At 45.9% G+C, this 20570-nt stretch overlaps 1 protein-coding gene across 5 annotated transcripts in view; it reads left to right on the top strand.

The window, feature by feature from the left end:
• The window catches only part of xpo7 (exportin 7), a 28327-nt gene extending 9124 nt beyond the window's left edge, over positions 1 to 19203 (top strand). For 2 of the 5 annotated variants that reach the window (XM_037752642.1, XM_037752640.1), the window contains exons 2-28: positions 508 to 654; positions 1000 to 1093; positions 1230 to 1396; positions 1483 to 1548; positions 2172 to 2276; positions 5173 to 5338; positions 5497 to 5570; positions 5681 to 5800; positions 5886 to 6032; positions 6153 to 6325; positions 7168 to 7361; positions 7456 to 7561; positions 7675 to 7810; positions 10420 to 10493; positions 10608 to 10688; positions 12162 to 12225; positions 12343 to 12451; positions 12620 to 12726; positions 13906 to 13994; positions 14107 to 14214; positions 14429 to 14511; positions 15860 to 16074; positions 16865 to 17003; positions 17093 to 17250; positions 17388 to 17486; positions 17576 to 17706; positions 18623 to 19203. In XM_037752642.1, the coding sequence (XP_037608570.1) occupies positions 508 to 654; positions 1000 to 1093; positions 1230 to 1396; positions 1483 to 1548; positions 2172 to 2276; positions 5173 to 5338; positions 5497 to 5570; positions 5681 to 5800; positions 5886 to 6032; positions 6153 to 6325; positions 7168 to 7361; positions 7456 to 7561; positions 7675 to 7810; positions 10420 to 10493; positions 10608 to 10688; positions 12162 to 12225; positions 12343 to 12451; positions 12620 to 12726; positions 13906 to 13994; positions 14107 to 14214; positions 14429 to 14511; positions 15860 to 16074; positions 16865 to 17003; positions 17093 to 17250; positions 17388 to 17486; positions 17576 to 17706; positions 18623 to 18716 (3246 nt within the window). In that variant the 3' untranslated portion in view covers positions 18717 to 19203. Of the gene's footprint in view, positions 1 to 507; positions 655 to 999; positions 1094 to 1229; positions 1397 to 1482; positions 1549 to 2171; positions 2277 to 5172; positions 5339 to 5496; positions 5571 to 5680; positions 5801 to 5885; positions 6033 to 6152; positions 6326 to 7167; positions 7362 to 7455; positions 7562 to 7674; positions 7811 to 10419; positions 10494 to 10607; positions 10689 to 12161; positions 12226 to 12342; positions 12452 to 12619; positions 12727 to 13905; positions 13995 to 14106; positions 14215 to 14428; positions 14512 to 15859; positions 16128 to 16864; positions 17004 to 17092; positions 17251 to 17387; positions 17487 to 17575; positions 17707 to 18622 lie in introns of those variants that run through there. The other 3 variants (XM_037752644.1, XM_037752641.1, XR_005204393.1) reach the window with 2 other exon arrangements.
• Positions 19204 to 20570: the final 1367 nt, after the last annotated feature.

A 20570-nucleotide genomic window follows, 5' to 3' on the forward strand; every position in this document is an offset into this window, starting at 1 on the left:
ACGCACCATCAGTAACCAGAGAAGACCCCCCCCCACCCCCATCACCTCTTCTTTAACCTGGCTGCCCTCCGTGTTGAATCTATCAGTGACATCTCTCAGTGACTGAACATGACTCAGCAGACTACTGAGCATGACTCAGCAGTCTGCTGCTGCCACATGAATGCAGCCTGATAACAGTAAACCTCTTTAACCGTGTGGACACGTCTCACCACACAACACGGTTACATTACAACTTATTTAAATTAGTAATTAATATGCAGATCATGTGCTTAATTCTGATTAATCATTTAGTTTAAAATATGAATTGTGATTATTGTTCTGTTTATTGATTGTAATATTTGAGTGTTTCAGATGTTCTCTGTGGTTCTTCAGTCCTCATAGTGTAGTATTACTATACTAGTAGAGTATATTACAGTATATTCTAGTATAGTTGTGTTGGGTCAGTCAGTGGAGCCTGCTGGTGACTGATAAGCCCGCTGTCTTCTTCTTCTTCTGTGGTTTATCTAGGGCCTTGCCCAGCTGGAGATCCTGTGTAAGCAGCTATACGAGACGACCGACACCGCCGTCCGACACCAGGCAGAGAAAGCTCTGGTGGAGTTCACCAACAGCCCCGACTGTCTCAGCAAGTGTCAGCTGCTGCTGGAGAGAGGCAGCGTGAGTACTTCTACACCACCCAATATTACTTATACTACATCTATACTACTACTATACTACTACTCTAATCAGCATTAAGGTGCTCATCAGGCAGCGTGAGTAGTCCGTCAGTCACAGTGATGGGACACCACCCTACAGAACATATTCAACTAGTTAAACCTGTCCATGTCTCCAGCTGAAGGACGTCCCGTCGTTCCGGGACCAAAAAACTAGGATCGGGGAGGATGAAAATTCATTTTGGGACGAGAGTTGAAATAAAAATGCTGCAGCTCCTCTTCCTCACTACAGATGTTATTTAGATGAATGAATACATCTCCTAACGTGATATGTTCCCTCTGGTTGCAGTCATCGTATTCTCAGCTGCTTGCAGCCACCTGTTTGTCTAAACTGGTATCTCGAACCAGCAACCCTCTACCCCTCGAACAACGCATCGACATCCGTGAGTACATCTCCTCCTCCGGCATCACCGGTCTCCATCAGACCTGCTGCTGTTCTTCTCTCATGAAGCTGATGTTTGTTTGTTTGTTTGTTTGTTTGTTTGTTTGTTTGTTTGTTTGTTTGTTTGTGACGTCCAGGGAACTATGTGCTGAATTATCTGGCTACGCGGCCGAAGTTAGCGGCGTTTGTGACGCAGGCGTTGATCCAGCTGTACGCCAGGATCACCAAACTGGGCTGGTTCGACTGTCAGAAGGACGACTACGTCTTCAGGAACGTCATCGCCGATGTGACGCGCTTTCTACAGGTCTGTCTGTCAGTGTGTTTAATCATGTTGTTAATGATGTCATCACCATGATGATGATGATGATGATGTAACTGGTGTGTTAACAGGACAGCGTTGAACACTGCATCATCGGGGTCACCATTCTGTCCCAGCTAACCAATGAGATCAATCAGGTAGGTCCTCATTTTCTCCTTTGTAGCCCCGTTTCCACCAAGAAGTTCCTGGTAGTTTCAGAAAGTACTACCGCAGACCAGGGCCTTTCGGGGGGTAAAAAAGGCCTCGGAACTTAATTTAGACTCTGGTCCCTGCAGTCGAAACGCAATGAGTTCCTCAAAAGGTTCCTGGTTGCAGGGAAGAGTTCCTGTACTTTCAGAAAGTACTACCCCTCGACCAGGGCCTTTTTGGAGGTAAAAAGTCCCCACAACTTAATTCAGATTCTGGTTCCTGCAATCCCAACCCAAGGAGTTCCTCAAAAGGTTCCTAATTCTGTGGAAAAGTTCCTGCGGTGGAAACGGGGCTCTTCTCTCTCTATAGCCGGGTTTCCACCAAGAAGTTCCTGGTAGTTTTAGTCCCTTGAACCACTTTTAAAGGAACTAAAAGGTTCCTTCAGCCCACTGTTGAGACCTGCTGACATTAGACAGATTAGTCCACTGATGTATGAAAAAGTAACATGACTTGTTGGTGGTTCCTGGCCCCCACAGTTCCTCTAAAGGTTCCTGGTTCCTGCGGTGGAAACAGGGCTCTTCTCTCTCTGTGTTGTGTTGAAGATGTTGAACGTGGTCTGTTTTGTCTTCAGGCCGACACGACGCATCCTCTGACCAAACACAGGAAGATCGCGTCGTCGTTCAGAGACTCCTCCCTCTTCGACATCTTCACTCTGTCCTGTAACCTCCTCAAACAGGTACGTCTCCTTCACAGCCGTGCAGCAATGCATTCTGGGAGCGTGGGGCGGCGCGGTTTGAGACACGGGGGCGTCACGTCGCCCGCCGCTCCTCAACTGCCTGAAGTTGAAGTCTCGACTACTTTAAGTAAATCAGGGGCATCCGGTTCCTCTGCAGACTCCAGAGGAACTTTAAACTAACCGTTGATCTGAAGGAAAGACGGATTCATCGACTGATGGAGGATTTCTCTCGAGATGTTTTCAGAAACGTCTCAGTGAATTATTCTCATGATAGAAGAGAAGAAAGTTTCCAAACGAGCCGCCATGTTGGTTCTGGTTTGGAAGCTTTGAGCAGCAGCCCATCAGGTGTCCAACGCTGGGAAGAAGGGATGTCACCATACCAGACATCTAGTAGTCCATACCAATACCAGTGAATCTCTATGATTCTCCATACCCAATTCAAAACCACGGTAATAAAAACAAAAACCAATAACTCCCATGTAACGTGTACATGTGTCTCCATCTATCCTCAGACTGCACTAGTTTAAATTCACTGACATGACATTCCACCGGGTAAAGACTCCCAGAGGTGGAACCAAGTCATTGTTTAGTAAGTCACAAGTCTGTGACTCAGACTGAGACACTGCAAGAGTTTATGGTGCTGTGATGGTTGGATCTGACATGGTGACCATCATCAAAGACTAAAGCATCCTGGAGTCTGATCCCGGCGTTACAGAGATACCAATAATGATAAAACATACAGAGTTAGGGGATATTAAAGAAGTTAATCCCATTTTCTCTTTAAAGGTTCTCACGCAGAGAACAGCTGATTCTACCACCTCACTAAAGACTTTAACATAATCCCCCCCCACAGCAGATGTTTACAGCTTACTGTTGAGCTGCTGGAACAGAGAGGTGATAATGTGAGTTTATGACCCGGATCAGGAGTCAGATAAAACAACGGATTTAAAACCATCAGCTGTGATAGAGAACGTGTTAGAAAGAGCTCCTGGTAGCTGGTCTTCTGAAGGTGTTCTCTAGTTTAAAGAGCTCCTGGTAGCTGGTCTTCTGAAGGTGTTCTCTGGTATAAAGACCTCCTGGTAGCTGGTCTTCTGAAGGTGTTCTCTGGTATAAAGAGCTCCTGGTAGCTGGTCTTCTGAAGGTGTTCTCTGGTATAAAGACCTCCTGGTAGCTGGTCTTCTGAAGGTGTTCTCTGGTATAAAGAGCTCCTGGTAGCTGGTCTTCTGAAGGTGTTCTCTAGTATAAAGAGCTCCTGGTAGCTGGTCTTCTGAAGGTGTTCTCTAGTATAAAGACCTCCTGGTAGCTGGTCTTCTGAAGGTGTTCTCTGGTATAAAGACCTCCTGGTAGCTGGTCTTCTGAAGGTGTTTCTCTCTAGTATAAAGAGCTCCTGGTAGCTGGTCTTCTGAAGGTGTTCTCTGGTATAAAGAGCTCCTGGTAGCTGGTCTTCTGAAGGTGTTCTCTAGTATAAAGAGCTCCTGGTAGCTGGTCTTCTGAAGGTGTTCTCTGGTATAAAGACCTCCTGGTAGCTGGTCTTCTGAAGGTGTTTCTCTCTAGTATAAAGAGCTCCTGGTAGCTGGTCTTCTGAAGGTGTTCTCTAGTATAAAGAGCTCCTGGTAGCTGGTCTTCTGAAGGTGTTCTCTAGTATAAAGAGCTCCTGGTAGCTGGTCTTCTGAAGGTGTTCTCTGGTATAAAGACCTCCTGGTATCTGGTCTTCTGAAGGTGTTCTCTAGTATAAAGAGCTCCTGGTAGCTGGTCTTCTGAAGGTGTTCTCTAGTATAAAGAGCTCCTGGTAGCTGGTCTTCTGAAGGTGTTCTCTAGTATAAAGAGCTCCTGGTAGCTGGTCTTCTGAAGGTGTTCTCTGGTATAAAGAGCTCCTGGTAGCTGGTCTTCTGAAGGTGTTTCTCTCTAGTATAAAGAGCTCCTGGTAGCTGGTCTTCTGAAGGTGTTCTCTGGTATAAAGAGCTCCTGGTAGCTGGTCTTCTGAAGGTGTTTCTCTCTAGTATAAAGAGCTCCTGGTAGCTGGTCTTCTGAAGGTGTTCTCTGGTATAAAGAGCTCCTGGTAGCTGGTCTTCTGAAGGTGTTCTCTGGTATAAAGAGCTCCTGGTAGCTGGTCTTCTGAAGGTGTTCTCTAGTATAAAGAGCTCCTGGTAGCTGGTCTTCTGAAGGTGTTTTCTGTTATAAAGACCTCCTGGTAGCTGGTCTTCTGAAGGTGTTCTCTAGTATAAAGAGCTCCTGGTAGCTGGTCTTCTGAAGGTGTTCTCTAGTATAAAGAGCTCCTGGTAGCTGGTCTTCTGAAGGTGTTCTCTGGTATAAAGAGCTCCTGGTAGCTGGTCTTCTGAAGGTGTTCTCTAGTATAAAGAGCTCCTGGTAGCTGGTCTTCTGAAGGTGTTCTCTGGTATAAAGACCTCCTGGTATCTGGTCTTCTGAAGGTGTTCTCTAGTATAAAGAGCTCCTGGTAGCTGGTCTTCTGAAGGTGTTCTCTAGTATAAAGAGCTCCTGGTAGCTGGTCTTCTGAAGGTGTTCTCTGGTATAAAGAGCTCCTGGTAGCTGGTCTTCTGAAGGTGTTTCTCTCTAGTATAAAGAGCTCCTGGTAGCTGGTCTTCTGAAGGTGTTCTCTGGTATAAAGAGCTCCTGGTAGCTGGTCTTCTGAAGGTGTTCTCTAGTATAAAGAGCTCCTGGTAGCTGGTCTTCTGAAGGTGTTCTCTGTTATAAAGAGCTCCTGGTAGCTGGTCTTCTGAAGGTGTTCTCTAGTATAAAGAGCTCCTGGTAGCTGGTCTTCTGAAGGTGTTCTCTGTTATAAAGAGCTCCTGGTAGCTGGTCTTCTGAAGGTATTCTCTAGTATAAAGAGCTCCTGGTAGCTGGTCTTCTGAAGGTGTTTCTCTCTGTTTGTTTTCAGGCTTCGGGGAAGAACCTGAACCTGAACGATGAGTCTCAGCACGGCCTGCTGATGCAGCTGCTCAAACTCAGCTACAACTGTCTCAACTACGATTTCATAGGAACTTCCACAGACGAGTCGTCAGACGACCTCTGCACCGTACAGATCCCCACGTCATGGAGATCAGGTACACGCCTCGGCGTTAGAGCACAGTCTCGTTACATCTTGTTATTCAACATGTTTCAGGTATTTCTGGATCCTGGTTGATGAATCAGCGTTATGATGTTATGATGTGAACATTTGAAGCTTTGTGACTGTTAAACTGGTTTTCTTTCTCTCTTGCAGCGTTTCTTGATTCCTCCACCCTGCAGCTCTTTTTCAATTTATATCATTCCATCCCTCCGTCCCTGTCCCCGTTGGTGAGAGACCTTCTTCATATATTACATATATATTATATTATACATGAGTAACAGGAGGAAGCCTCCAGGCTGAGACTCTGACTGCTGTGTTACTGTGTCTGTGGTTGCAGGTGTTATCATGTCTAGTTCAGATAGCCTCTGTCAGGAGGTCTCTCTTCAACAACGCAGAACGAGCTAAGTTTCTGTCTCATCTGGTGGACGGAGTGAAGAGGATACTAGCTAACCCTCAGGTTGGTAACGGGTTCATTCATCCTGCTCTGTGTTGTACTGGTTACCAGCTGGTTGTGTTGACGTTGGTGTTTAAACGTGTTCCAGTGTCTACCGGATCCCAACAACTACCACGAGTTCTGCCGTCTGCTGGCGAGGCTAAAGAGTAACTACCAGCTGGGGGAGCTGGTCAAAGTAGAGAACTACCCCGAAGTGATCCGCCTCATAGCCAACTTCACCGTCACCAGTCTGCAGGTGGGTGGATGGGTGGATGGATGGATGGATGGATGGATGGATAGATAGATGGATAGATGGATGGATAGATAGATACGAACGGACGGATGGATAGTAACTCTCTGTCCTCCGGTGCTTCAGCACTGGGAGTTTGCCCCTAACAGTGTTCACTACCTGCTGAGTCTGTGGCAGCGTCTAGCGGCATCGGTTCCCTACGTTAAAGCCACCGAGCCTCACCTGCTGGAGACCTACACCCCCGAGGTCACCAAGGCCTACATCACATCACGGCTGGAGTCGGTCCACGTCATCCTCAGGTGAGACCCTGCTGGGGTTCTGTAGAACCATGGTGGTACCAGATGTTCAGATAGACGGTTCTCCTCTTTATTCTGGTTGGTCTGGTTGAAGACGTTCAGTAGACCTGAAGGAGACGTTCAGTAGACCTGAAGGAGACGTTCAGTAGACCTGAAGGAGACGTTCAGTAGACCTGCAGGAGACGTTCAGTAGACCTGCAGGAGACGTTCAGTAGACCTGAAGAAGACGTTCAGTAGACCTGCAGGAGATGTTCAGTAGACCTGAAGGAGACGTTCAGTAGACCTGAAGGAGACGTTCAGTAGACCTGAAGGAGACGTTCAGTAGACCTGAAGGAGACGTTCAGTAGACCTGCAGGAGACGTTCAGTAGACCTGCAGGAGACGTTCAGTAGACCTGAAGCAGACGTTCAGTAGACCTGAAGCAGACGTTCAGTAGACCTGCAGGAGACGTTCAGTAGACCTGCAGGAGACGTTCAGTAGACCTGCAGGAGACGTTCAGTAGACCTGAAGGAGACGTTCAGTAGACCTGAAGAAGACGTTCAGTAGACCTGCAGGAGACGTTCAGTAGACCTGAAGGAGACGTTCAGTAGACCTGCAGGAGACGTTCAGTAGACCTGAAGGAGACGTTCAGTAGACCTGAAGGAGACATTCAGTAGACCTGAAGGAGATGTTCAGTAGACCTGAAGAAGACGTTCAGTAGACCTGCAGGAGACGTTCAGTAGACCTGCAGGAGACGTTCAGTAGACGTTCAGTAGACCTGAAGCAGACGTTCAGTAGACCTGAAGCAGACGTTCAGTAGACCTGCAGTAGAACACAGAGTGAATAACCGTGTTGTTGACTCCACAGAGACGGGTTAGAGGACCCTCTGGATGATGCCGGGCTGGTCCAGCAGCAGTTGGACCAGCTGTCCACCATCGGGAGGTGTGAGTACGAGAAGACGTGCGCTCTGCTGGTCCAGCTGTTCGACCAGGCGGCTCAGACCTACCAGGAGCTGCTGCAGTCCACCAACTCCAGCGCCGCAGACATCACTGTGCAGGAGGGTACGAGCTACACGCTAACGCTAACACTGAGGGGTCAAAGGTCATCACACACCAACACTAACACCAACTAACGCTGCGTTCCCTCCCTCTGCAGGTCGGTTAACATGGTTGGTTTATATAATCGGGGCGGTTATCGGTGGACGGGTGTCGTTCGCCAGCACAGATGAGCAGGACGCCATGGACGGAGAGTTAGTCTGTCGGTAAGAATACGTGAGAGTTGTTGAGTTAATAACCCTGAAAACATCTTGTTCTGAGGAACTAATCTGCTGGTGTTCTGTAATGAAACAACCCTGTGTGTCCGTGAACACCTCAGAGTGCTCCAGCTGATGAACCTGACGGACTCTCGACTCGCTCAGGCCGGTAACGAGCGGCTGGAGCTCGCCATGCTCAGTTTCTTTGAGCAGTTCAGGAAGATCTACATCGGTGATCAGGTGCAGAAATCATCAAAGGTAAAGCACTGATTGTGATGCTGCTGGTGGAGAGCAGAGATGTATAGACATAGACATACTGTACATAGATGTATAGACATATTGTACATAGATGTATAAACATAGACATATACTGTACATAGATGTATAAACATAGACATACTGTACATAGATGTATAGACATAGACATACTGTACATAGATGTATAAACATAGACATACTGTACATAGATGTATAGACATAGACGCCGCATTGGACGCTTCAGCCCGATACTGGTATCGGTGCATCCGTAGCGCCCACGTTGACGTACGATCCTGCGTTGTCTATGTATACATGTGTATGGTGGAGGGTGTGTAGCATGCTGGGTTAGATTAACCCTGTATCCTGTTAAGGGGTCGGTGGGGGGGTTAGGTTGGTGGGTGAGCAGCTCTTTTGTCCGTCTGCTCTGCTGACTGCAGCAGCTTCTATAGATCCTCTCAGTCTCAGTGTCAGTGTGCTGCTGCTGCTGTTGTTCTGTTGTGTTGTTGGTATAACGGTGTGAGGTCCAGCAGAGCTTCCTGCTGACTGATGGAGTGTGTTCTCTTTGTTCAGGACAGAGACGTCCCAGATAAGTGGTGTAACGTAGAGGCTGTAGTTGGTCTGGTTTGGTGTTAGTGGTTCAGTAGACGTAGATCAGACCAGCAGACATCCCAGTGACCTAAATATAACTCTGTTTCTCTGTGTACAGCTCTAGCTGCTAGTAGGGGGGGGGAACAAGTCACCTATATATCACGATTTATATTTAATGATTTCTAAACAGATGTTTTAATACCAGAATGGATATATCTGCTTCATCTGAGTCTATGTGGAGGTAGAAGGAAGTTACCGCTTTTATTGTGGTAGTCTGAGTAACGTGACGTCATATCTTTTATTGTGGTAGTCTGAGTAACGTGACGTCATATCTTTTATTGTGGTAGTCTGAGTAACGTGACGTCATATCTTTTATTGTGGTAGTCTGAGTAACGTGACGTCATATCTTTTATTGTGGTAGTCTGAGTAACGTGACGTCATATCCGTTGCGTATCCGTCAACCAAAACAAACCTCAGAGAGTGTAAACCGTTGGAGGGTCGTCGTGGATACGACCTACACCCTCCCATGTTAAATCCAGCGTGGTAAACACTACACATCCAGTAAAGGATGGAAACACTTTGGGTTTCACACATTGACAGGGAAAGCAGAGCTAGACAGAGCAGAGCTAAAGCTGCATGCTAACTTCTTTTTTTTTTTTAAAGTTATTTTTTGGGGTGATTTTTAAGCATTTTATTGATAGGACAGTGGATAGAGTGTTGGAAAGGGGGAGAGAGAGAAGTGACATGCGGAAAGGACCACAGGCCGGATTCGAACCCGGGTCCACCGCTGCTAGGACTGAGCTTTGGCATTTACATGGGCGCTCGCTCTACCGACTGAGCTAACCAGCCGCCCGCATGCTAACTTCTAAAGAAGGACAAAATATGTCTGAAATAAGTCCGAACAAAGGCTGAAAAATGTCAGAAAAAAAGCCAAAATATGTCAAAAAGAAAATTTGAAAAAGGCCAAAATATGTCCAAAGCATGTCCGAAATATGGCCCAATAAATGTCCAAAAAAAAAAAGGCCGAAATATGTCCGAATAAATGTCTGAATAAAAGTCAGAAAAAGTTAGCAGGAAACGTCTTCATACGGCGGTAACGTTACGGTGGAGCCGGCCGTCGCTCTCGTCTCCGTGGTCAAACGGGCCGACGCTACGACTGTAGAGCACCCAGATACTGACATTTATGTTCTCTGCATTGAAACGGCCCCGATGGAGCTGACCATGGATGGATAAAGAGAACGGAGCTGACGGGAGAGCTAGAGACCACCTTGGAGAAGTTACAGGAAGTAGACACGTGGGACTAAGTCCGCTTTTCAAAATAAGGTGTTAACAAAGGGAACTGTAGATACTAAATACATCTATGGAAACCAGATTGATGGATTATATTCAGCAGAAGTATAAAACATTATAAATTAAAAAGATAAATACCACTAATCTGTGAGGGAAATGTCTTTATTCTTTGATTTCTGGGTTGCTGGATAATAAATGTAATCAATAATTCCTGCCAATGATCCTGATATATTTGACTTCAGGACGTCTCTGACTACATACATGCTGAACACATTCTACTGGATTCATTTAGAGGTTTATAGAAGTTAAAGTCTCTAGAAGTGTCTGATTCATGTTGTTCCCTTCATGGTCTAGAGGTCAACAAGTTAACAACAATCACTATAAATCACAATATAGAATCACAATACTTATAAATCACAATCCATGGAATCAGGCGGTGAATGGTCCGTTACATCAGTGTTAACGAGTCTTTCTGCAGCAGGAGACTCGATGACGTGTAACTTCAGCCGATACTGACGTAAAGATTTAGAGCCGTCACAATACCGAAATTCTGACTTCGATACGATGCCTAAATATCTATATTACCGATACACTGAACGATACCACGGCAAAAACCTAAAACATCAGGAAACGTAATGGAATAATAGATGACACAACATGGAACTGATTATTATTTTTAATTAAAAATGTCAAAGTGTATTAATTAAAAGATGTGTGTTTGTTTTGTTCAGCTTTATCGCCGACTATCAGAAGTTCTGGGGTTGAATGACGAGACGATGGTACTCAGTGTCTTTATAGGGAAAATGTGAGTAACACTAATCATTCAATCTGATGTGTGTTTATATACCAGATATTTATATTTAATGTGAACAGGAAGTCTACGTTCAGGTCATTGTGATCAATCTTTTCTCTGTTTCAGCATCACAAACTTGAAGTACTGGGGCCAGTGTGAACCAATCACCTCCAAGACACTCCAACTACTGAACGACCTCTCTTTAGGATATCCTTCATTAATGACCTCTCTATGCTCCACTTACTGTATATCAATGACCTCTCTATACTCCACTTACTGTATATCAATGACCTCTCTATGCTCCACTTACTGTATATTAATGACCTCTCTATACTCCACTTACTGTATATCAATGACCTCTCTATACTCCACTTACTGTATATCAATGACCTCTCTATACTCCACTTACTGTATATCATTGACCTCTCTATACTCCACTTACTGTATATCAATGACCTCTCTATACTCCACTTACTGTATATCATTGACCTCTCTATACTCCACTTACTGTATATTAATGACCTCTCTATGCTCCACTTACTGTATATTAATGACCTCTCTATACTCCACTTACTGTATATTAATGACCTCTCTATACTCCACTTACTGTATATTAATGACCTCTCTATGCTCCACTTACTGTATATCAATGACCTCTCTATACTCCACTTACTGTATATCATTGACCTCTCTATACTCCACTTACTGTATATCATTGACCTCTCTATACTCCACTTACTGTATATCATTGACCTCTCTATACTCCACTTACTGTATATTAATGACCTCTCTATACTCCACTTACTGTATATCATTGACCTCTCTATACTCCACTTACTGTATATCATTGACCTCTCTATACTCCACTTACTGTATATCATTGACCTCTCTATACTCCACTTACTGTATATTAATGACCTCTCTATACTCCACTTACTGTATATCATTGACCTCTCTATGCTCCACTTACTGTATATTAATGACCTCTCTATACTCCACTTACTGTATATTAATGACCTCTCTATGCTCCACTTACTGTATATTAATGACCTCTCTATACTCCACTTACTGTATATCAATGACCTCTCTATGCTCCACTTACTGTATATTAATGACCTCTCTATGCTCCACTTACTGTATATCATTGACCTCTCTATGCTCCACTTACTGTATATTAATGACCTCTCTATACTCCACTTAGTGTATATCATTGACCTCTCTATGCTCCACTTACTGTATATCAATGACCTCTCTATACTCCACTTACTGTATATTAATGACCTCTCTATGCTCCACTTACTGTATATTAATGACCTCTCTATACTCATATATGTTTATATATTTTAGGGGTGAAATTAGCTTCTGATTTCCACCATCAAAATAAAAAGCAGGATCGGTGATTATATCTTTTCTCTCCGCCTGCTTGTGAGCGTCCGAAGGAAAAAATCACTTCAAAAGACGACAGCGTATCTTACCGGCAAAACGCCACAATATAAACCAGAGAGAAGCAACAGATGGAGCTGAAATCAGAAGCTGAATAATAACTAGAACGATGAGTTGATGGTTTAATTAGTTATCAGTTGGTGAACTAACAGTGTCAGCAGGATGGAGGATGTGTTGTTGGGACTTTAATGAGTTCCTGGATGTGTCCGTTGTCTCCTTGACTTCCTGTTGGTGTACGTACAGCAGTGTGAGGAAGCTGGTGAAGCTCAGCGCGGTCCAGTTCATGTTGAATAACCACACAGTGAGTATATATTATATAGTTATAGTTATATATAGAGAGTATATATTATGGGTCATGTGATGGTCCGTGTTGTAGATCATGTGATTAACATGTCCTGTGTTTCTGCTGCCATGTCAGAGCGAGCACTTCTCCTTCCTGGGCGTGAACAACCAGTCCAATCTGAGCGACATGCGCTGTCGGACCACCTTCTACACGGCACTGGGACGTCTGCTGATGGTGGACCTGGGTAAATACACATTCAACCTTTATTCATACAGAGAGATCATTTAAATAGGTTGATACGCCTGCTGATGGTGGACCTGGGTAAAAAGGGTTCAAATGTTGATATTTTTGATCTGCTGCGAAGTCAACAAGACGTCTATTAACGGAGCGTCCTGTGTGTGCTGGTGTGTAGGTGAAGACGAGGACCAGTTTGAACAGTTCATGCTTCCTCTGACGGCAGCGTTTGAAACTGTGGCTCAGATGTTGAGTACGAACACCTTCAACGAGCAGGAGGCCAAGGTTAGAAACTCACTCTCTGTTTACCTGTTTAACTGTTTACTGACACTGTTAACCTGCTGCTGTTAACCTGCTGCCGTTAACCTGCTGCCATTAACCGGCTGCTGTTTACCTGCTGCTGTTTACCTGCTGCTGTTTACCTGCTGCCGTTAACCTGCTGCCATTAACCGGCTGCCGTTAACCGGCTGCTGTTTACCTGCTGCCGTTAACCTGCTGCCGTTAACCTGCTGCCGTTAACCTGCTGCCGTTAACCGGCTGCCGTTTACCTGCTGCCGTTAACCGGCTGCCGTTTACCTGCTGCCGTTAACCGGCTGCCGTTAACCGGCTGCCGTTAACCGGCTGCCGTTTACCTGCTGCCGTTTACCTGCTGCCGTTAACCTGCTGCCGTTTACCTGCTGCCGTTAACCTGCTGCCGTTAACCTGCTGCCGTTAACCGGCTGCCGTTTACCTGCTGCCGTTAACCTGCTGCCGTTAACCTGCTGCCGTTAACCTGCTGCCGTTAACCTGCTGCCGTTTACCTGCTGCTATTAACCGGCTGCCGTTTACCTGCTGCCGTTAACCTGCTGCCGTTTACCTGCTGCCGTTAACCTGCTGCCGTTAACCTGCTGCCGTTAACCTGCTGCTGTTTACCTGCTGCTGTTTACCTGCTGCTATTAACCTGCTGCTATTAACCTGCTGCTGTTTACCTGCTGCTGTTTACCTGCTGCTGTTTACCTGCTGCCGTTAACCTGCTGCTATTAACCTGCTGCTGTTTACCTGTTGCTGTTTACCTGCTGCTGTTTACCTGCTGCTGTTTACCTGCTGCTGTTTACCTGCTGCCGTTAACCTGCTGCTATTAACCTGCTGCTGTTTACCTGCTGCTGTTTACCTGCTGCCGTTAACCTGCTGCCATTAACCTGCTGCTATTAACCTGCTGCTGTTTACCTGCTGCTGTTTACCTGCTGCCGTTAACCTGCTGCCGTTAACCTGCTGCCATTAACCTGCTGCTATTAACCTGCTGCTGTTTACCTGCTGCTGCCAGGATCTGATGAAGCAAACACACATTCAGCATAAACAAAACCCTTTCAAAGCTCTATATCTTATATATAAATCTATTACCTATAGTCGCACACCGTTCTGGTTCTGACCGTGTTCTTCTTCTTCTTCTTCTTCTTCTTCTTCTCCTTCTCTTGTTTCCTGTAGAGGACTCTGGTGGGTCTGGTCCGAGACCTGCGAGGCATCGCGTTCGCCTTCAACGCCAAGACGAGCTTCATGATGCTGTTTGACTGGATGTATCCTTACAGACGCGGTCATGTGACCTCAGACAGCAGTCCGTCATCAGACCTATTATTATTATTAATAATTAATTATTGATCAGTAACCGTCCTTAACGCTGACCTGCAGATATCCAGCCTACATGCCCATCCTGCAGCGAGCCATCGAGCTCTGGTACCACGACCCAGCATGCACCACGCCGGTCCTCAAACTCATGGCTGAGCTGGTTCACAACAGGTACGACTCATCAGAACCGGGCCGGTAGAGTTACTGTAAACCTGGTGATAAGATTACTGTAGTTTTATAGTAAAACAACAAACCTACCTGAGAACATGACCTTCCTGATGGAGCTAATGACGATTCCCATATGATGAGAATCAGCGTCATACATCACTACTTCCCTGAGACTGATTACTGATTATTGATAACCAACCTCTCTGTTTCCTGGTAGATCTCAGAGGCTACAGTTCGACGTGTCGTCGCCCAACGGCATCCTGCTGTTCAGAGAAACCAGCAAGATGATCACGACCTACGGTACTGTAGAAACACTGAGCTGCTGACGTACGGAGGCCCAGAGGGGTCCAAATTAAATATACTAAGATATATATAATAATAATCACATGGACTGATTAGAGCTCGACTGATGCTGAGTATCAATAACTTACAGACAAAAATCTGATAAATAAACACAAAACATTTTAACTACAGATCCTTAAATCAGTTTCAGATTAATGACCAACATCTGTAATGTTTGGGACATCCAACAATCATATGTATATATATATCGCCCCGTACTCGTATCGGTACTCGTATCGGTACTCGTATCGGTACTCGTATCGGTAATTTAATCGGTACTCGTTTCAGTACTCGTTTCAGTACTCGTTTCGGTACTCGTATCGGTACTCGTATCGGTACTCATTTCGGTACTCGTATCGGTACTCGTATCGGTAATTTAATCGGTACTCGTTTCGGTACTCGTATCGGTACTCGTATCAGTACTCATATCAGTAATTTAATCGGTACTCGTTTCGGTACTCGTTTCGGTACTCGTATCGGTACTCGTATCGGTAATTTAATCGGTACTCGTTTCGGTACTCGTATCGGTACTCATATCGGTAATTTAATCGGTACTCATTTCGGTACTCATATCGGTAATTGTATCGGAACTCGTATCGGTAATTGTATCGGAACTCGTAGCGGTACTCGTATCGGTAATTGTATCGGTACTCGTTTCGGTACTCGTATCGGTACTCGTACTGGTACTCGTTTCGGTACTCGTACTGGTACTCGTATCTGACTCGTATCCGTACTCGTACTGGTACTCGTTTCGGTACTCGTACTGGTACTCGTATCTGACTCGTATCCGTACTCGTACTGGTACTCGTTTCAGTACTCGTTTCGGTACTCGTACTGGTACTCGTATCGGTAATCGTATCCGTACTCGTATCCGTACTCGTTTCGGTACTCGTTTCGGTACTTGTATCGGTACTCGTTTCGGTACTCGTATCCGTACTCGTATCGGTACTCGTTTCGGTACTCGGTATCGGCGAGTACCCAAATGTAAGTACTTGTACTCGGTCTGAATAAAGTGGTATCGGTGCATCCCTCCTTTATATTCATGTGTTATAAGGTTTGTGATATATTTTTAAATGAAACTGTTGATATGATCCATAAAGGCCTGAAAGGCCTGAAAGTATTTAAAGCTTTTAAAGCATGTTGAGCTGAAAGCAGTCGTCTGATTGGCTGATTGATTCTCTCCAGGATGTGAACTGGTTGAGTTGTTATCCAAAGACGTCACCAAACAGTCAGTAAGACCAGTCGTATCCAGATGAGTCCATAACGAGGACATCCTCCTCCTCCTGTTGTTGTCTCCGTCCTGTAGGGAACCGTATCCTGACGCTGGGGGAGGTCCCTAAGGACCAGGTGTACGGCGTGAAGCTGAAGGGGGTCAGCGTGTGCTTCGCCATGCTGAAGGCGGTGCTCAGCGGAAACTACGTCAACTTCGGGGTCTTCCGACTGTACGGCGACGACGCTCTGGACAACGCCTTACAGACCTTCATCAAACTGCTGCTGTCCATCCCTCACAGTGACTTACTGGTAGGTTCATCCATCAGTTCATCCATCAGTTCATCCCTCACAGTGACTTACTGATAGGTTCATCAGCTCACTTATTCATCCTGCAGGCTGCACACCTGTAAAACCTGTTAGAGACGACGTTCTAAAACCAGTTCAGGACGTTCTAAAACCAGTTCAGGACGTTCTAAAACCAGTTCAGGACGTTTTAAAACCAGTTCAGGATGTTTTAAAACCAGTTCAGGACGTTTTAAAACCAGTTCAGGATGTTTTAAAACCAGTTCAGGATGTTTTAAAACCAGTTCAGGACGTTTTAAAACCAGTTCAGGATGTTTTAAAACCAGTTCAGGATGTTTTAAAACCAGTTCAGGATGTTTTAAAACCAGTTCAGGACGTTTTAAAACCAGTTCAAGATGTTTTAAAACCAGTTCAGGACGTTTTAAAACCAGTTCAAGATGTTTTAAAACCAGTTCAGGACGTTTTAAAACCAGTTCAAGATGTTTTAAAACCAGTTCAGGATGTTTTAAAAACAGTTCAGGATGTTTTAAAACCAGTTCAGGACGTTTTAAAACCAGTTCAGGATGTTTTAAAACCAGTTCAGGATGTTTTAAAACCAGTTCAGGACGTTTTAAAACCAGTTCAAGATGTTTTAAAACCAGTTCAGGACGTTTTAAAACCAGTTCAAGATGTTTTAAAACCAGTTCAGGACGTTTTAAAACCAGTTCAAGATGTTTTAAAACCAGTTCAGGACGTTTTAAAACCAGTTCAAGATGTTTTAAACCCAGTTCCCCAACCCCTCTTGGTCTCCCTGCAGGACTACCCGAAGCTCAGCCAGTCCTTCTACTCTCTGCTGGAGGTTCTGACTCAGGACCACATGAACTTCATCGCCAGTCTGGAGCCTCATGTGGTCATGTACATCCTGTCATCGATATCAGAAGGACTCACCGCGCTCGGTAAAGAACCCTCACAGGTCCGGTCCGTGTTGTCAGGAGCGTGCACGTGGTGCTGGTTGTTCATACATGTGTGTGTGTGTGTGTTTCAGATACGATGGTGTGCACCGGCTGCTGCTCCAGCCTGGACCACATAGTGACCTACCTGTTCAAGCAGCTGTCTCGCTCCACCAAGAAGCGTCCCACGCCGATGGCCACGGATGACCGCTTCCTCCACATCATGCAGCAGCACCCGGAGATGATCCAGCAGGTCTGTCTGCCCACCAGCTCGCTAGACGGTTACCTAGCGCTAAACTACTGGCTGATGATGATGATGATGATGATGATGATGATGATGATGATGATGATGTTGTTGTTGTTGTTGTTGTTGTTGTTGTCGTCGTCCAGATGTTGTCCACGGTGTTGAACATCATCATCTTCGAGGACTGTAGGAACCAGTGGTCCATGTCCCGTCCTCTGTTAGGCCTCATCCTGCTCAACGAGAAGGTGAGAACCTCACAACTCGGACCGCTCTGGGTGTGTTGGTGTGTGCGTTGCTAACAGGTGTGTGTCTCTAATGTATTGTGTGTGTGTTGCAGTACTTTGCTGACCTGAGGAACAGCATCGTGAACAGCCAGCCTCCAGAGAAGCAGCAGGCCATGCACTTATGTTTTGAGAACCTGATGGAGGGAATAGAGAGAAATCTACTAACAAAGAACCGGGACAGGTACTTCACCAATATCCACACACACACACACACACACACACTCCTTTATTATTATTATTATTATACATTATTATTTATTAGAAAATCAGACAGCAACTATTTATTGTTTTGTGTTTTTCTTTGTCAGATATGACAGTAAATTGAGTATCTTAAAGTTTAGGACTAAAAAAAAGCGAACTGGTCACCGACTGGTCACCGACTGGTCACCGTGGTCTCTGCCAAAGTCTGAATGTAGTTTTTCCAAACGTGTCTCAAATGTCCAAAAAAAGTCCAAAGAAAGGCAGAAGAAAAGTCCAACACATGTCTGAAAAGACAGGAAAATATATTTTAAAAAAATGTCCAAAACATGTCCGGAAAAATGCAGAAGAAGAGTCTGACACATGTCCGTGAAAGAAAACGCAGAAAATTGACAAAAAAATGTTCAAAATAAGTCCAAAGAAAGGCCGGAGCGACGGACATGAAACCTGCCTCGGCGGAGGTCTGCGCCCTCCTAGTGCACTTCTAGTTCTTGTTGTGACTCGGCTGAGAGACGTTACAGACTACGCGTCGGTTCCTCGTGATGTCATCAGGAAGGAAGCGGGATGCTGATGGCGGTAGCCGACTCACCGGAGAGACGACGTGTCTCTGATCTTTAACGCCGGCTTTTCTCTCACGTTGGAGAATCTATCTGTTAACGGATCAATATCAGCTACAATACATCAGATCAGAATAACTGACTGTCCCTCTGTCTGTCTCTCTACCCGTCTCTCTGTCTCTCTCTACCTGTCTGTCCCTCTATCCGTCTCTCTGTCTCTCTCTACCTGTCTGTCCCTCTACCTTTCTCTCTGTCTGTCCCTCTGTCTGTCCCTCTACCTTTCTCTCTGTCTGTCCCTCTGTCTGTCCCTCTGTCTGTCCCTCTGTCTCTCTCTGTCCTCAGGTTTACTCAGAACCTGTCGGTGTTCCGGCGGGAGGTGAACGACAGCATGAAGAACTCAACGTACGGCGTCAACAGCAACGACATGATGAGCTGACATTCCACAGAGAGGAGTCTGATCCAGCTGCAGACGGAGCTCCGCCCTCCCTCGCTCCGGCCCCGCCTCCCCCCCCCGCCCTGCATCAGCCTCCCCCTCCCTCCCCCCCTGGGCCCGGATGCCTGGGGATCACCTCCTCGCCCCCCCGCCACCGCGTACCGCCCTCCTCCTCCTCCTCCGCCTCCTCCTCCGCCTCCGCCTCCTTTTTGATAGAAGCATATATAAATATATACAGATCTATTTTAAAGCCATGGTCTAACTCGTCTGGCTGGGGGAGGAGGTCAGGGGTCAGAGGTCAGGGGTCAGAGGGGGGGAGGAAGGGGACGAACGCCGGTAAACGTAGTAATCCGCTTCTGCCTGCCTTGTATAGAAAAACACAAAAACCAAGTGTACATTTTTTTTCGTAACATTTTGAACAATGTTTATAATGATCGAATTTAAAACACAACGATGAGTCGAGGAAAAATAATAAAAACAACAAAACAAACAGGTGTGATTGAGCTTTTTACAGTGTAGTGAGTTAGTGCAGCTGTGTGTGTGCGTGGGGGGGGGGGACAGGAAGTAGAGGTACACACACTAACAGGAAGGAGAGTCAGAGCATCCACGTTGTACATTTTACTCAAGTCTCTGGTTGAAGTGATGTAAATAGCCACGCCCCCTCGCCGCCGCCGCCGCCGCAGGCTCCGAGACGGACTGTAAAGGGTTAACCTGCTGTTTTTAACCCTCCGTCTCCATGGAGACCACAACGCAGTTCACACCTCATGATGAGCAGCGTGAGCCTCTTAAAGCTTCCACATGGCTAGCTAACTTAGCTCCACCAACACTAGCTAGCTAGCTAACATAGCTCCATCAACACTAGCTAGCTAGCTAACATAGCTCCGTTCCACGTCACCAACACTAGCTAGCTAGCTAACTTAGCTCCGTTTCACGTCACCAACACTAGCTAGCTAGCTAACTTAGCTCCGTTTCACGTCACCAACACTAGCTAGCTAGCTAACTTAGCTACGTTCCACTTCAACAACACTAGCTAGCTAGCTAACTTAGCTATAATCCACGTCACCAACACTAGCTAGCTAGCTAACTTAGCTCCGTTTCACGTCACCAACACTAGCTAGCTAGCTAACTTAGCTACGTTCCACTTCAACAACACTAGCTAGCTAGCTAACTTAGCTACATTCCACATCACCAACACTAGCTAGCTAGCTAACTTAGCTCTGTTCCACATCACCAACACTAGCTAGCTAGCTAACTTAGCTCCATTCCCCATCACCAACACTAGCTAGCTAGCTAACGTAGCTATGTTCCACGTCACCAACACTAGCTAGCTAGCTAACTTAGCTCCATTCCCCATCACCAACACTAGCTAGCTAGCTAACGTAGCTATGTTCCACGTCACCAACACTAGCTAGCTAGCTAACTTAGTGCCATTCCACGTTACCAACATTGGCTAGCTAGCTAACCTAGCTATGTTCCACGTCACCAACACTAGCTAGCTAGCTAACGTAGCTATGTTCCACGTCACCAACACTAGCTAGCTAGCTAACGTAGCTATGTTCCACGTCACCAACACTAGCTAGCTAGCTAACTTAGCTCCGTTCCACGTCACCAACACTAGCTAGCTAGCTAACTTAGCTCCGTTCCACGTCACCAACACTAGCTAGCTAGCTAACTTAGCTATGTTCCACATCACCAACACTAGCTAGCTAGCTAGCTAACTTAGCTGTTGTGAGGAGGCTCCAGCTGCTCTTCCTGATCTCAGACTGGATACAAAGATGGCCGACGCGTCTCCACTTCCTCCCACTGTACAGAAGTGAAGCCTAAATATCCTGAGCAGCCATCTTGAGCTACATTTGG

The sequence above is a fragment of the Sebastes umbrosus genome, chromosome 19 (genome assembly GCF_015220745.1).
Source record: "Sebastes umbrosus isolate fSebUmb1 chromosome 19, fSebUmb1.pri, whole genome shotgun sequence".
NCBI classification, from domain to species: Eukaryota; Metazoa; Chordata; class Actinopteri; order Perciformes; family Sebastidae; genus Sebastes; species Sebastes umbrosus.